Consider the following 16,498-nt stretch of genomic DNA (forward strand, 5'->3'; position numbering starts at 1 on the left):
CCCCCCCCTCCCCCCCCAAACCCCTGGTCAATCTTGTACACTGTCGATGTCACCATTGATAATCACTTTTATACTATATTCACTTTCCACTTACATTAACACTCATTTCTGTTTCTTTTTGGTACTTGTCGTCTTGTCCTATATCAGATATCAGAGGTAAGTGCATATGATCCTCTGGATTTATTCTCTGGATCCAGAGACAGAGTACGCAAGGCAATAAACAACCTTTTTAGGACCCCACAGAATAATTTTCGGGTTTTCCTGGATGGTTCTCTCATCATTGGTGGTTTGGGTGGTGGTGCAGACACTACTAGTTGTGAAGTTGGTAAAGCATTTGAAAATTCGCTCAAGCATGTAATTCAGGCAGAAGAGGGCATGCGGACACAATATTTTCTAGAGCTCATCTCCAAGACTGTCTGTAGTTCAGAGTTGCTAAATCGGCTTCTTGAAGTCCAGAAGCTAGACACAACTGACATTGAAGGTGCAATTCACGCATATTATAATGTTATTTCTCAGCCTTGCATGGTCTGTGGACAATTAGATAAAGATCAATCATCGAAGAGATATAACTCTCTCCATTCAATGTCGATGGAGGAAAGCTTGAAGATTGTGAGGGACTACTTGATAGCTGCAACTGCAAAGGACCTTAGTATGATAATTAGTTTTAGACCTAGAGAAGCTGGTAATGTGGAATCCCCATATAGCATTGTCTCCTTAGAATCAACCGACCAAAGTTTTGACTACAAGGTATTACTCTTCCCTTCTTTTGTTTAGTCTCCTTTCGATCTAGAATAACATGTTATACCATGGAAAATGGATCTTCTTTCAACCTGCCTTGGGTTCTAGAGTAATATGGATAATTCATTCTTGAATTTATTTTATATGGTGATACTTCAGGTCTAATGTCAACTAAGTTGCTCTGACACGGCAGTTTAGGTGCCAACCCGTGTCGACACGACACTAGTGTGGGTGTGGGTATGGGATCTGTACTGGATCTGGTCCAACGATTTTGGGTACTTTGACCACGACAGACGGAAAAATTTGAGACGAAATACAATTTGATGCCCGAAATCAGAATCAAAACTAGGGTAAATTTGAAGAAAATAGTATATCTTATCTAGGAAATGAATCCTTTATTTATCTACGACTTGAGAGAAATTCATATTTTACAAGCTATACGTAAGTATTCGACAAAAAATTTTCATAATGTAGAAATACTTTTATATTTTTATTTTTTTGATTATTTTTAGTTGGTCTCCGTACCTGTATCCGTACTAGGATCCGTATCCCCGAATCTTAGAATCCACATGTCGAAGAATCTGACCTCTAGATCTGCACACGTGTCAGACACCCGCACCCATGTCCGAGCAACTTAGAATGTCAATATAACTTGAAAGATTTTTAATTTTAAAGTCCCATAATTTTGATTTACTCTAGTGCAACTTATTGTGTCGACTAAATAACATTAAGTCATACCTAAGCCCTCTCTTCTAAAAAGAAAAAGTCATACCTAACCCCTTCATCTGTTTTTTATCATTCCTTTTTTCCGGAAATGGAACCAACTTCGTTTAGTAGTTTTGGATCCGTATCAAGATAGGCTTTATACCACGATAGTTTCCATATTCTAATGGTGTCGCATAATTACTGGTTTACATGTTAAAGACTATTGCAATCCACTTAATTCTGAAATCAGTTTCTCTAGAACCAAGATTGATGACAGTGTGGCATTAATACTGGTTACCATGTAAATGCTAATGCAATCCACTTAATTCTGAAAAACACAGATTCTCTAGTTCCAAGACTGGCTTCATAGGTTTTACCGGTGTTAATGGATTCTTTTGGCTTGCAAATTGCTAGGCATCTTTCATTGACCTGGACTTGAAACCTTTGGAAAGGATTGAATACTACTACAAGTTAGACCAACAGATTGTCAGCTGCTATGTTCAGATGGTGAAGTCCAATCATCAACTCGACCACACTGGAAGCACTATCGGAGCTTGACAATGAGGACAGTTTCTGGTAATCAATTCGGAGACCTTTTTGAGCTTTCTCTTTGATAGATTCCTGATGAAGTATCTTATTCTTGCCTTCTTTTTTGGTGACTGAAGTTTCAGCGAAGAGGTAACAACGACACAACCCACCTTTGATGAGACATTTAATTGAACCTAATACTGTCTATCTTATAATGGATGATTCAATTGAAATAGAAGCATGCTAAATGTAGCTTTCGCTTGTCCAATTTTTACACCATCCAGCAGCTTAGGCAATGTATGCTGTGCATCTGATATGAAGAAGAGTCTTAATAAGTAATAGAACAATGAAAAGACCAGCTTGAGCTTCCTCTCGTCAGCAATATCACCTTCAAGTCTCTAAGTCTCACTCACTATCCCTTCCACTAGTCTAATCTTAGTTGTAAATTGTTGTTGTCGTGCTGGGTTCTTCTGCAACCTTCAGCATCATTCAATGGTTACCAATCTGAATATTTTTTCTGATAGAACCTTGGGAAGAAACTCATGGTACCCCCCTTTTACCTCTTCTTATTCGGAACAAAGAATGAATTTCTTATTTATCCACTTAAATGAAATTAATCAGCTAATATAGATTCTGGTGTTATTTACTTAAGTTAAAACTCATGATGCAACGTCAACTTCTATAATAGAGCTGAAAGGTACCCTAGTGCTATTCATCAAAGAGGAAGCAGTTGTGAGTGTTTGTGATTAACTGCATTTTGCCTGTGATTTTCTTAGAGTTATTAGTAAAAAAACTACTATATGATTTAGTTTCTGCTTTTTATTACTTACTATGATTTAAATTCTAAATGAAAGTTGTAGCTATCTGTTTCACTCTGGAAGAAGAGGTCAGTTGAACCCAAGGAGAAAGAGACTTGTCAGGATTTCCCTCCCCCACAAGGATAGTGATATATTAACCACATAAGCACCTTCCCATCCCATGACCGCATGACCTATTTATTCGTACAGCTGGTTTCGGGATAAGTTTTGGTGCAAATCGTGAATTGGCACATTCTGCTGTTTGGTGAGCCAACAGGTGTAGGGTCTAGATTTGACACGACACCTCAGGTCTATGTTGAATTTAACTCTATTTGTATCATTTCACCTTGGAGGTCAACCTTAGAGGTTGCTAAACCTTGCATTGTGCAACATCGTAATGCCTTTTATATAGTGGACGCGGCGTGATTCCCCATATTTATGTTCATTCTAGGGACTGATATATAACAGTTTTTCAGTAAGTCAGAGGAATGTGCTTGGTTGGTTTATGTCAAGTTTGTTTATCATGTGCAGTAATGAAGTCTTTTTAATACAACTTTGCGCTGGAAACATTTAGTAGTAGCAAGTATTCTGTCCTTCCCCTTTACATTGCTTGTGGGTTGTGGCTGTGTTGAGTCCTTATTTGAGGCCACTTCAGGTGTAGATGAATGATAGAGAAAAGAAAATTTTGAGGGAAAGAGGCGGTACCGTATAATAAATGTAAATGGGAAGAAATAGGTAAGACAATGAAGAACTTTCTAACCAGCATTTACTCTTACTGCCAACTAACACTGACAATATATCTAGTATTCTACCAGAGCGTCAGCAAGTATGTCAGGAAAAACAGAAGTAAATATGGATGTTAAACAATTTCTGTTTAGCATAATTAAAGAAGTCCACGGGACGATAATTTATAAATAGTATCTACAATTCAACTTCATGACTTAACACAGCATCATTTTTCCCCACATTCTGTACAGTTGAGTACAATTCATTGTTGACACCTTGTCATTAGCAAAAGTTTTAGTTCTTCATTTGATGAAAATGCTTTGTACCGTAAACTGTGATGATAAGTCATCTTATTTGTTCTGACAGGTTGCAGTACTTTTTCAGTTTATTTGCGTCTTCCAAAAGTTCAGAAGTACTGAGAAACCTGACTCTTTTATTGCAGAAAACAGTGGATCTAGTTTGTTCAAAGTGCAGAATGAAGGTGATGAAGTTAATATCAAAGGTAGAAGGCATAAATTCCATTGTCCTTGATCACAGTTACTGGTGAGGCTGATCCAGTATGCATAATTACACAGGTCCGAAGATTCAGAAGATCTGCACAGATAAGTAGCATAGGTCCTCCCAAAGAAGAGAAGAAAGATGTCATTCCTTCTCTTTCCAAAACATGTCAAAGATGTGACATTTGGTACGTGATCAACGTCGATTATTGTAGCCAGTTTTGTAACATTTTATGATGAAAGGAAAACTACGCATGCTACTACTTTAAGTAATTCTTATACTCTTGTTAAGTTATTCGTGAATTTGTAATCCCAAAGCCATGGTATTACTTCCTCTTTATTGTGATAATAACCATTTCCAAAAGTCAAAAAGACTTCTTGGGTGTATAGGCAGTATTTTTGCCCAAGACTGAAGCATTTGTTGAATGACAATAACATTCATATTTTCTGTTCCAATGGATCTGAAGATTCCTATTCTCGAGCTCGAGCCATTGATTGTATTCCTTTAATGAGGATCAATTGTTGAGGTGGAAAATTGTCTTATGCTTTGCATGTCTTCTCCAAGCTTTTATAGGTTAAGTTAGTAAGTATGACATCCGTAAGTGGCTCTTTCAAGATTGACATCCTGATTTATGAGGTTGTGATCTCTTGATGGTGTCTTTGTCTGGCTAAATTCAATTCAAGAATTTGAAATATTTGGTGCGCATTACTACTTACTAGGTAGATAACTTTCATGCTTGGCACTTGGCAGTGAGGTTTTGTGCAGGAAGTGCTCTATTTTTAGTTTGATATCATTAAGTCATTCCGTATCCGTCTGGTTAAAAATATGGTAAGTTACTCTTGCTCATGCTTCTTCCTTCGTTGTTGAGATATTATGGTATTAACAGTAGATAGTAGTGAGAGGAGTATTGAGTAACTAGCAAAGAAGAGCTTAAAAAGTCTCTTAAGACAATGTGCAGTTTGCTTTTTGCTAGATTTTGCTATAGTGAACTCTTTTTGTGTCCTCCGAGAGTGTTCAATTGGGAGCAAGGGCTGACTTATATTTTAGGCAACAGGTACAGATGTAACCAATACCTCTGTCTCTTAGTATATTTATAACTAGTCCTGGACACACCCCACATGATCGATAAGTATAAATTTTTTTTAAAATAACATAAATTTCATCAAACAGTGCTTAAGTTATAAAAATTAAAGACAAAAGTGTATGTTTCTGAAGTGATAAATGTTGATCCTATTTACGTGGGGAAAATGCATAAATACCTCCCAACCTATGATTGAAATTTCAACTACACATTTTTCCTTTTCGGGCTCCTGAATTATTTTAAAATGAAATTATTACCTCCCTAAATGCTTACGTGGCAAGTGAGTGTATTTCACTCTATTAAAGAGAGTGAGCAACGAAAACAAATACTAAATTTCTACTTTTAATATTCCTTTTATTAAATATATACAGCTTTTTAGTTTTTCTTTTCTTTTTTGTTTCTATCTCTTTTTTAATTTCTTTTCTTCCTCCACCCGACTAGCAACATAGCCGATGCCACCACCGCGTCACTACCCCAAAATTTTTTCACCACTGAAACCCTAATTTATACTCTCCACCCTCTTATTGTCCTAAGTCCATAGCTGCATTCCCCATTTTTTCAACTCCCCAGCAACTTTCTTCTCTCTCTCTAATTCGTTCTGTCGCCGCCGCCACCCCGGCGGCTTGGCTGGCCGGCAACCACGACCTCCCTATCTCTGTCTCATCTTTCTCCCTCAGTGTAACTAGCTTTTTCAGAAGACAAAAATTGTTTAAACAACTCAGTAATTCATATTCATTCTAAATGATTGGAAAGTAAACAAATTTGTGAAGGATTTGGAGTTGTAGAAGATTTTTCTATTATCAGTCCATAAATTTGCAAGAAAATTAACCAGGTTGTGAAGGAAGTCCCTCGCCGGAAAGTTTTTCGACCATCCAAATCCATTTTTTCCGGCCAAAAGTTGCAGAACATTCATCAGCGGATCCATCATATTAACATCAGATCCCACCATTTATGATTATATTCTTCTTGCATAATCACAAACTAAACAATAATTTCAGAAGAAAAAGGACATAAAAAAAATCTGAAAAGAATTTTGTGGGATGGGTTGGTCACGCTTTGGAAAGAAGTTACGTAATTGGAGAAAGAGAAGGGAAAGAAATAGAAAGAAAAAAGAATAGAATAATAGTACAAAAAACAAGGGAAAGAATAAGAAAAGATTAAAATAAATTCCTAATGAAATGTACCTGGCATGGCTTCAACGACCAACATATGATGTGGTTGCGACCTTTCAAGAGGTGTAACAATCCTATTTTAAAATAGTTCAGGGGGTAATAGGACCCTCAAAAAGAAAAAGTGTGTAGTTGGAATTTCGGTCATAGATTGGGGGTACTTATGCATTTTCTCTATTTACGTGCAATGAAGGAAGAAATCATGCCCCTAGAAAAGTTTTCATATATCTTATTGTGATTTCTACTTTTGCCTCACGAAATTATTTAATAATTTATCTTTTTCTTTTTGGATTATTTAACATAAGATACTCTATATAAAGAAATTGAGTAACTTCTCTAAAATTAGATAGAGAAATTTTCAGAAACCACTATGTTTTAGTGATTATTAGCTTGCTATAGCTATCATTTACTAAATTACTTCCTACAGCTATATTTTCAGTTGTTATAGTCTGTTCTCGATGTATTTTTGCTACTGTATTCATGAATACAGTAGCAAAACTCGGCAAAAAATAGGGGAGTCCAGCTAAGTAGAGAATGTATTCGAATGTATTCGCAAGCTGTATTCGTGAATACAGTAACGGAATTTGCGAAACAAAAAGATCTTCAGCTGTTTAAAAACAGTAAGTTAATCAATTAGCGCGATAGACTCCTAATATAACTCAACAAATTCAATTATAACACACAAAATTTGTATTTCCAGTTATAGAAAAGATTCTCAACCGAAAAACACCCAGAAACAGAGCAATCTTCAGAGATTCAATCCATCCTTTCTTTTTTTAGTGGTATCTTTACTAAAGATATGAGAGAAATAGGCAAAGTCCCGAAGTAAAAGGGTTCTGCCATGGCCTGTTCTTCTTCGCGATCACAGAAGAAGCCTCGCGATCACGGAAGAAGCCTCGCAATCGCGAAGGCCATTTTACCAGCTACCCAATACCCTTCGTGTTCGTGACCACAAGGTCGCGTTCGCGATCACCTATGATCCATGACCTTCGCGTTCACGTGGCCCTAGTCGCGTTCGCGAAGGTCAACAACCTTCCAGCCTAATTCCTCCCCTGCCTTAATCCTGTTCGCGATTGGGCCTCTGCAATTATGAAGGATAGACAGGTCCTCCCTCGCGTTCGCTGAGCTTCTTTGCGTGCGCAAGAGCAACCAGCTGCCCTCCAAATTTCCTTCTTAGCAATCGCGGAATACCCTTCGTGATCGCGAAGCACACCGGCACACCAGCAATTTTCAGCCAACTTTAACTTGCTCTAGAAAAAATAACACCGAAAATACGAATCACACATCAAAACCAAATTAATCAACTTCTAAGCTTCAAACTCATTTCAACCAACTCCGGACGCGACAAAACATACTTTGACAGCTCCAATTGATGCCAAATTTTACGCACAAGTCATAAATCACAATACGAACCTATTCTAAGGCTTGGAATCCCAAACGGCATCGATACACCAAATTCCACTTCTAGTCAAACTTAGAAAATTCTAAAATCTTCAAAATGCCAACTTTCAATAATAAGCGCAGAAACGCTATCGTTCTACCCAAACTCGATCCGAACATACGATCAAGTCCGAAATTATCATATGAACCTATTGGAATCTTCAAATCCCGGTGCTGAGGTCGTTTACTCAAAATGTTGACTCAAGTCAAACTTGGCCATCTTAGACCACTATTATGGAAATAAGTATTCCGTATTCAACCCGAACCCTTCCAAAACCAACCATCCCCGCAAGTTATGAAATAGTAATCACATACGGGAAGTCTCAAATAGGGGAATGAGGATCTATAAAGTAAAATGATCGATCGGGTCGTTACACAACCATTGCTTCATACTCGGCCTCATTATTAGTAATAGAATAACATTTTATCGCTTGTCTAATAATCTTCCTAAAAGGTACTATTAAAATAATACCCAAACCTACTCCCTTAACATTAGAGGATCCATCGGTGTATAAATTCCAAGTCCCAAATTAGATCTGGTAGATGATCGTAACTGATTTTCAGTTTCAGGGAGTAGATTTGAACTAGAACCTGCTACGAAATCTACTAGTACATGTACTTTATGGGATTTCGTGGTTGATAGATAATATCATATTTGCTAAGTTCAATTGATCACTTGGATAATCTTCCTGATAAATCATGCTTATGTAAAATATTTCGTAACGAAAAAATGGTTACAACAGATATGGGGGTATATCGAAAATAAGGTTGTAATTTTCTAGATGTCATTTTTAATGCTAATGCTAATTTTTCTAAATTCGGATATCTCGTTTCAACTTCTAACAATGCCTTGCTAATATAATAGATGAGAGATTATGTACCCTTTTCTTCTCGTACCAATATTGCGCTTACTGCAACTTTTGATACAACCAAGTAAACGAGCAATATTTTTTCCTCCCTTGGTTTTTAATAGTAAAGGTGGATTTGATAAATATGCTTTCAAATCGTTCAACGCTTGTTGGCAGTCATTTGTCCACTCAAACTTATTTTGCTTTTTTAGCAATGAGAAAAATTTGAAATATTTTTTAGAAGATTTAGATATGAATCACCCCAAAGCTTCTATTCTTTCCGTGAGTCTTTGTACTTCTCTTTTACTTGTAATCACATACAGTATTTCTTCTATTGCTTTAATTTGAGCTAGATTCACCTCGATTCCTCTGTTAAGAACCAGAAAACACAAGAACTTACCTGACACTACACCAAATGCGCATTTTTTGGATTAAGCTTTATATTATATTTTTGAAGAATAGCAAAGGTTTCCTCCAAATGCTTGAGATGATCTCCTTCTTGCGTTGACTTTACTAGCATGTCATCAATGCAAACTACCATAGTCTTCCCCAAATATTCTTGGAATATTTTGCTCACCAATCTTTGATATGTAGCTCCAACATTCTTTAGATCAAGGGGCATAACTTTGTAACAATAAGTCCCCTTGTTTGTAATAAAAAAAGTTTATTCCTTATCTTCTGGACCCATTTTAATTTGGTTATACCTAGAATAAGCATCCAAATAACATAAAAGCTCATGACTAAATTTATCTAGATACGACAAAGGAAAAGAATCTTTAGGACACGCCTGATTCAAATCGGCATAATATACACAGACTCATTATTTACCATTCTTTTTAGGAGCTACGACAGTATTTTCTAACTAGTCAAGATATTTTAGCTTAGAATCGAACCAAATTACAAGAGTTTGATTACCTCTTCCTGGATTACCTGGTTTTTGGAAGCACCTTGCATTCTCTTTTTTTTGTTTTATCGTTGGGTGTAATGCGTCTTCATTTAGCTTATGAGCCATTACCTCCGGTGGGAATCCTATTATATCTGACTGTGGCCAAGCAAAACACTCAGCGTTAACATGTAAAAACTCAATTAACTTACTCTTTAACTTTGGGCTTAGGTTTGTTCCAACGTAAACTTTTCTTTCGGGCCAATGGAAAAATAATATAACAGTTTCGAGCTCCTCTATTGTCATTTTGATAGTATTATTTTCCTTCAATTCCTGAATCATATCAGGTCTTGCATCTATGTTAGCTCTGTTTCCCGTATCTGATGATGCAGTTGTTGAGGGTTCAGTGTACTCCTCATCTGGGCACTAAAATTGCTATTTTTCTTCTCCATCCCTGGTCATTCCACTTGCTATAGCCACTGTATTTGTTTCTTTGTTGCTTGTTGATCTCCCCTGATCTGATGAATTCCCCATTGTGATGGAAATTTAATAACTTGATGCAAAGTTGATGGTACTCCATCAATCTCATGAATCTATGGCCTTCCCAAAATCATATTATAAGTCATATATGCTTCCATCCGTTGGAAATTGGTATCCTTTACTACCCCTTCTGCGAAGGGAGACAATGTAATCTCTCCCTTGGTTATGACACTTGAGTTGTCAAACCCAGAAAAAGATCGAGCCTTCGGTATTATACGACATGTTGCTTGTATTTTGTTGACAACTTGTAGCAATATAATATTTACTAAGCTACCTGGATCAATCAAAACTCGCTTCTCATTAGTATCATGAACAAGAAGAGAAATTACTAGTGCGTCGTTGTGAGGTATGAACAAGACATTTGCATCCTCGTCGTCAAAAGTTATATTCTCGTCCTTTTGGACTTGCCGAATACTTTCCCCATGCGTGACAAATATCTAGCTATTCTGTTTGCCATTGTATACGTTACTCCACTGACTTATTCACCTTCGGTTATTACATTCAATGTCTTTTTTAGTGATGGTGGCTTCGGTGGTTCTTCTATGTTCTTCATATAAGATTGTTTACCATTCTCACTAAATAGATTAGTGAGATAGCCTTTCTTCAACAGATAATCGACTTCTACTTGTAGGAGTCTGCAGTCTGTCGTTTTGTGCCCCTGATCATTATGAAATTCACACCAAAATTCCTGACTCCTTTTGCTAGGATCTTATCTCAACTATGTGGGCCACCGTACTTTTTCTTCCATGCCTCTTAACACTGCTACAACTTTGAAGTACTTACGTTAAAGTTAAATTTCCGATAATTTTACTTTAGGACTCTAATCATTGTACCTCATCATACCCATTTCCTTCCTATTTTGAGAAGAAGAACCTACCTTCTTCTTCCTTGACCTTTGATCGGATCATACCTATTCTGTTTTTGGCGCGTGATCTCACTTTGCTGGTCCCATGTAAGGCTCGTACTTATGATTTGTATTCATCCATTCTGATTCTGCTCTTCTAGGTCTGAACCTATCTTCTACTTTTGGTTGAGATATTGTATCTTCTTCTATTAAAAGCTTCATGCTATACCTGTTGTATACATCATTCCAAGTGGTTGGAATTCAAGTAAACTTTCCTTTTGATCTTCTCGTTAGACTCTGATCTTCTCTTATTTAAGTTCCTTGCAAAAGTTATTGCTGTCCAATTATCAGGCACGAGAGATACCAATATCATTTCTTGTTGGAAGCATCTAACGAACTCTCTAGGTAATTCTGTACTTCCTTATTGTTTTTTGAAGATATCTTCCATTCTCTTTTCTACTTTTAGGCTCCCGAGTGTGCTTTGATAAATGAATCTACAAGCTCAACATACGAGTCAATTGAATTTTTAGGTAAAAGAGAATACCATGTTAGTGCTCTCTTTGTTAGGGTTTCACTAAATTTCTTCACTAGAACCGACTCGATTTCATGCTTAGGAAAATCATTGCCTTTAACTCCTGTGGAGAATGTGGTCACATGATCTCGTGGATCGAGGTTACATCGTACTTATGGATATCTGGCAGTTTGAATTTCTTCAGAATAGGCAATGGTGCTGCACTTGGTTTTCATGGTTGTTGTGAATATTTGTCCATATCCACACCCTTGATTACCGGTGGTACACCCGGCATTTGTTCGATACATTCATTTTGTTCCTTGAGATTTTTCTGCAAGATTAGACCTAGATTTTCTAAATCTAAATTAACTGGCGTACGTGAACCTCCTACTCTAGAGTTATTTGGGATTTCCTCCCTTCTTGAGTTTTCAAGCCCTCAAATGGGATTTAATGTAGTTGTATTAATTGGTGGTAGAACTAGAACTATGTTTGGCACACTGCCCATCAAGGCTCGTAAAGCTTCACCAATTTGCTGAGCGATGAATTGCTTCAAATCATCCTACAAAATTGTTGTTCTTTATTTCGTTGCTCAATGTTACAATTAGCATATCTAAGGCGTGAATTGTTGCGTGAGGATTGTGGAGAATGTGTGGGTGGATTGTGTGGAGGAGATCCCCCTTTTTCATTCCCCTGTTGAATAATTGGTTTGTTTCAGACATAATTTGTTTCTAAAGATAAAGTTTATAAATAGAAAGTGAAACTATTGTTAGATTTAACCAAAAACAATAGTATTTGAAATTAAAGCAAATAAATAGATAATTCGGGATTCTAACAACCAATTTACTTTACTTTTTCAAATATAGTTGATATTAAAAATAAATAATGATAATAAATAATTGAACCGAGAATAAGGAAATAAAAATCTTATTGATGATTGCAGCTTCCTTAACAGTAGGAAAGAACATTTCTCCCAATAATAGAGAATAGTAAGAATATTGATAATTGACAGTATAACTTAGCAGATTTTTCGATGGGATACAAGTTAATGGAAAGGGTTTTTTTCAGCATTACAAATTGTAACCGTTTACCATATTTGGCTCCTGCCTATTGCTAATATTTATTACATTAATTTCCCGTTACGTTAGTGATTTGTAACTGTTGAGGCTATAATAGCAAATCGCGCATAATCATGGATTTTATTGATTTCTTTCCAAACTAATAAAGATCTTTCCATATTCTTGGCGTTCAATGATCTTAATCATCGACCTCGTGCATGTTTTCCCCTTTGCAACCTTGAGAGTAACAGGTACAGTATCTTCACAAGTGATCTCGTGGGTGTTGCTCACATCTGTTGTGCACGTCACTCACATCTTCGGTGTACGTCATTCTTCTTTGGCGTTTTAACTCCCATGACTTTGCAATCTTTTCAATGAAGCAATTCTGAAATTATATAACATGCACTCCTGAATTTGTCAATTATTTTTGTCAAACTTTTTTTTAGCTTACATCAGTCATAGTATCACATTCATATTCCTTAAATTGGTTCTTATAACCAAAAGTACTAGTCCCACCCCACAAACGAGGGATAGGGAGGAAAAAGAAACGAAGAGAAAACTCCTGAGATATGAGCAGAGATAAAATCGAAAAGACATGGAAAAGAGAAACAATTGGAATAGGAATATGTCTCTAGAAAAGATAAATACGGAGAGACTGCCTAGAACAGGCAAAGACTCCAAAATAATGCCTCATTATTTACCTCACAGGAATCTTAAAATTCAACTAATTTACCTTGCATCTCACAACGTTGATTGCATCAGAAGGAGGGAGAACAATACTCAGCATTATTATCCAACAACAATGTTAGAGCTAGTAAAGTTGCATACTATAACAGAAGAAGTATCGGAATTTGGAGCCTTTTCCCAGTCAACCAGCATAATGGAGAGCCTTTTACCACAACAGTACGTGCCAGCCACTTCTACTTTGACACATCTCTAACTTTATCAGCGCTATATTCAATCTCTGAATATAGTTAAAAAATTAAAATAGCATTTGCATTAAACAAAGCAATGAGATTATGTAATTTAGCTTCAATATTTGACACATGGGTTGCAAGAAAAAAAGGTAGGAAAATATTCTCGAAAACCTTTCATCAGGCACAGTGCGACAGTGCAACTCATTTTTTCATACTAAATTTGAAGGTTTTTTTTGGCCTTGTTCTATTATTATTTTATTAATATAATTGATCCTAGAATGCTGATGTACACTATATGGCATGCAAAATATATGATACACAATACAAAAATATCACCCACAAAAAGAGGAAGAAAAAAAAAAAGAATCACCCTACCAGCTTCAACGGCAGTAGAATTCAAGTAATCAGCATCACGTTCATTGAAGTTCTCTGCCATGCTAACACTGTCATCCACCCTACTTTTCATATTTCCCAACTCAAGTTGTGCTCAGTCCTTCCTTCTGAAATTGTCCACCCTCCTGTCTTGGATCACAGATTGGTCAAAAAGGGTAACAAAGGCAGTTGCACAATGTTTGGTCAAATGGCAAGGTTTGGATGATGCTGCTGCTACTTAGGAATTTGCTTCCCTCCTTCGGACCAGGTTTCTTCCCTTCACCCTTGAGGACAAGGGTGTTCTTTCACAGGAGGTATTGATACACAAAATTCAGATGAAGTCCGTGATGCCACGTCAATTGATGAGTAGACTAATTTGAAAGTTAGTTATGTTAGTTGTTAGTTAAAATTTGAATGTTAGCTTTTGGCGGGAAATATGGTTAGCATGTTTTAGCTCATTTCCATCGCTTTGTTTTGTATTTTCAGTAGACTATTGAGATGTATAAATAGCAAGTTGTAATCTCTCATTAGGTGCTTTTGAATGTTAATGAAAATTTGAAACTCTCTCTCATTGTTCTAGCCTTTTCTGCCTTTCTTCTCAACTCTCTTCTTCTTCCTTCCTTCTTCTACTCTTTTCTGCTCAATTCTCTGTCAATTGTCGAGTAGATACCAATATTTTGGTATCAGTAATCACGCCCAACTATGCCTTATAAAAAGGACTAAGCGGTCGTTGCAAATATAATCCGGTTTACAAGTCCGGAGTCGAATCCCACAGAGAACTAAGGCTTAGCTACAGTTGTTCACTATCACCACGAAGACAAGCTTGAACAATTCCTAACTTATAGATATTAAGATTCTTGTGTTTAACTAATTAACTAACAAATTAAAATAGTAAATTAATAACTAAAGATACTAAGGGTTATAGACAAGATTAAGGAGGTCTAGAGTTATGATTTCACCTATTATCGGAATCCTTCCTGTTACGTTTTCTATAAATTCGCCTAAGTATTCACTACCGATCATGAGCGTTCTGACTGTCGTAACTCTCTCCCGAGTAATTACCACAATTTAGTAGACATATTCTCCCGAATTACGCTAGCTGGCATTAAGTACGGCTCACTCGGATTGCACCCAAGGTTTCGTTATCCCTAATCCCACCTTTAAACCCTCCGTATTGATCCCTCATATAGGTTTTGTTCAAAAACTACCTAAATATGCACTCTCTCCCAAGTAATACACACTAAATAGGCACAGTTGATTGAGAGCTCTTCAACCAACCACAATAATAACGTAGTTGAAAAAATAGAGAAAATACTACAGCGAATCTATATTAACGTAACAGGAAAATCATCCTCCAATAGGTTCCATCAAAACCCTAGATAACAAATTAGCTATTCATAATAGTATGCATAACTACAATACTAGAATTCATAACCAATAATGAAAATAGGAAGAAGGAAATGAAAAACTCGTAGAAGAATTCTCCGCCTTGCTCCTATTGTGTTCTTGCCTCCTTAGGTCGAATCCCCGGTCTCCTTAGCCTCCTTATGTCTAAATTATGTCAAAAGTATATCCAAGGTGCTCAAAATATTATTTTTCCATGTATATATACCAAGTAGGGTCGGGCCCAAACAATTATACCTTCTCCTACGCTAAAAAGGACACTTTTCCAGGTCAGGACGTCCGAGGCAGCGGATTTAATTTGCATAGTATTTTGTCCGCGGCCGCGGATTCGACTGCAGACCGTTTGGAATTTGGGAAAACGTAAAACATGAAAGTTGTAGTCCTTTGAATTAGCTTTCCAACCATATATTCTGGAGCCCAAATAGAGTTCTGAGCGAAAAGTTATGTGCATTTTACTAGACAGTGTGCAATATGCCTACTCGATTCTTCGTTCGTTCTTAACTATCATCCGTTGATCCCCGAACACGATCCCGGCTTAATTCCTTGGGCTTTTACTCAGACTTCAAAGCTCCAAATCACTTGAATTCATTCCATAACATATACATAGCTCGGAATCACTCCTACAAGGCACAAACCACACAATTAGGGCAAAACACTAGTGATTAAAGCGCAAACTCAACTGAAGTGCAGTGAATTGAAATGTAATAATCGACTAAAATACGTAATTATAGCCTATCATCAATTAGCATATACACCCTATTCAACTAACAAAAAAACAAAAAGCAGTCTCCATTTTAGATTTATTACTTATTAAAGACCCAAACAAAGCCATGTTGCAAAGATCATAAAAAAAGTATTACTAGGTAGCAAAATATGATTGAGCCAAGCACAAGAAGTCCTTCACTTTCTTGATAATTATGCCATATATCACAATATTCCTTCACACCTAAGGAAACTAAAGTAGTTTCATAGGATACACCAAGCATAAATAAAGGAGAACAAGAAGATGGCGACATATTTCCACTCCTCTATACTCATATGGAAATTTTTTAATTAACACAACTCAGTAGAAAAACTTAGTGAAGAAGATATTTAATTCAAATCGGGGCAAACTGACTATTCATTCAGCCTGTTTTCGGTAGACTGACACAGATCGTCCTCACTATTTATAAAAACTTCTTGCAAATGACATATATGCCCTTTTAAATTACTCCCCTACTAACGAAGATGTCAGGCCTGGCTCTGGGGGCAATGCTTCCGAACACAGAAGTGAGAGCAATATTAAACAGAAAATAAAGTTGTATTATTTAGCTTGAGAATAAAGTGTAACATAAGTTTTGACAGAGATTTCGTGTGTTTGCAATAGTTGTTAAAACTACTATTTATAGCTATATCTAGAAAACAAAATCCTATGATCAAGCCCCTCTTAAATGAAAATAAAA

At 36.5% G+C, this 16,498-nt stretch overlaps 1 protein-coding gene across 3 annotated transcripts in view; it reads left to right on the forward strand.

Annotated features, from left to right (window-relative positions):
• LOC109234325 (inositol-pentakisphosphate 2-kinase-like) overlaps positions 1 to 4,468 on the forward strand; it is a 7,403-nt gene extending 2,935 nt beyond the window's left edge. For 2 of the 3 annotated variants that reach the window (XM_019400262.1, XM_019400261.1), the window contains exons 7-9: positions 148 to 747; positions 1,858 to 2,019; positions 3,937 to 4,468. In XM_019400262.1, coding sequence (XP_019255807.1) covers positions 148 to 747; positions 1,858 to 2,001 — 744 coding nt within the window. In that variant the 3' untranslated portion in view covers positions 2,002 to 2,019; positions 3,937 to 4,468. The remainder of the gene's footprint in view (positions 1 to 147; positions 748 to 1,857; positions 2,020 to 3,936) is intronic. The other variant, XR_002069178.1, reaches the window with a different exon arrangement.

Source organism: Nicotiana attenuata, chromosome 11, assembly GCF_001879085.1.
Source record: "Nicotiana attenuata strain UT chromosome 11, NIATTr2, whole genome shotgun sequence".
Taxonomy (NCBI): domain Eukaryota; kingdom Viridiplantae; phylum Streptophyta; class Magnoliopsida; order Solanales; family Solanaceae; genus Nicotiana; species Nicotiana attenuata.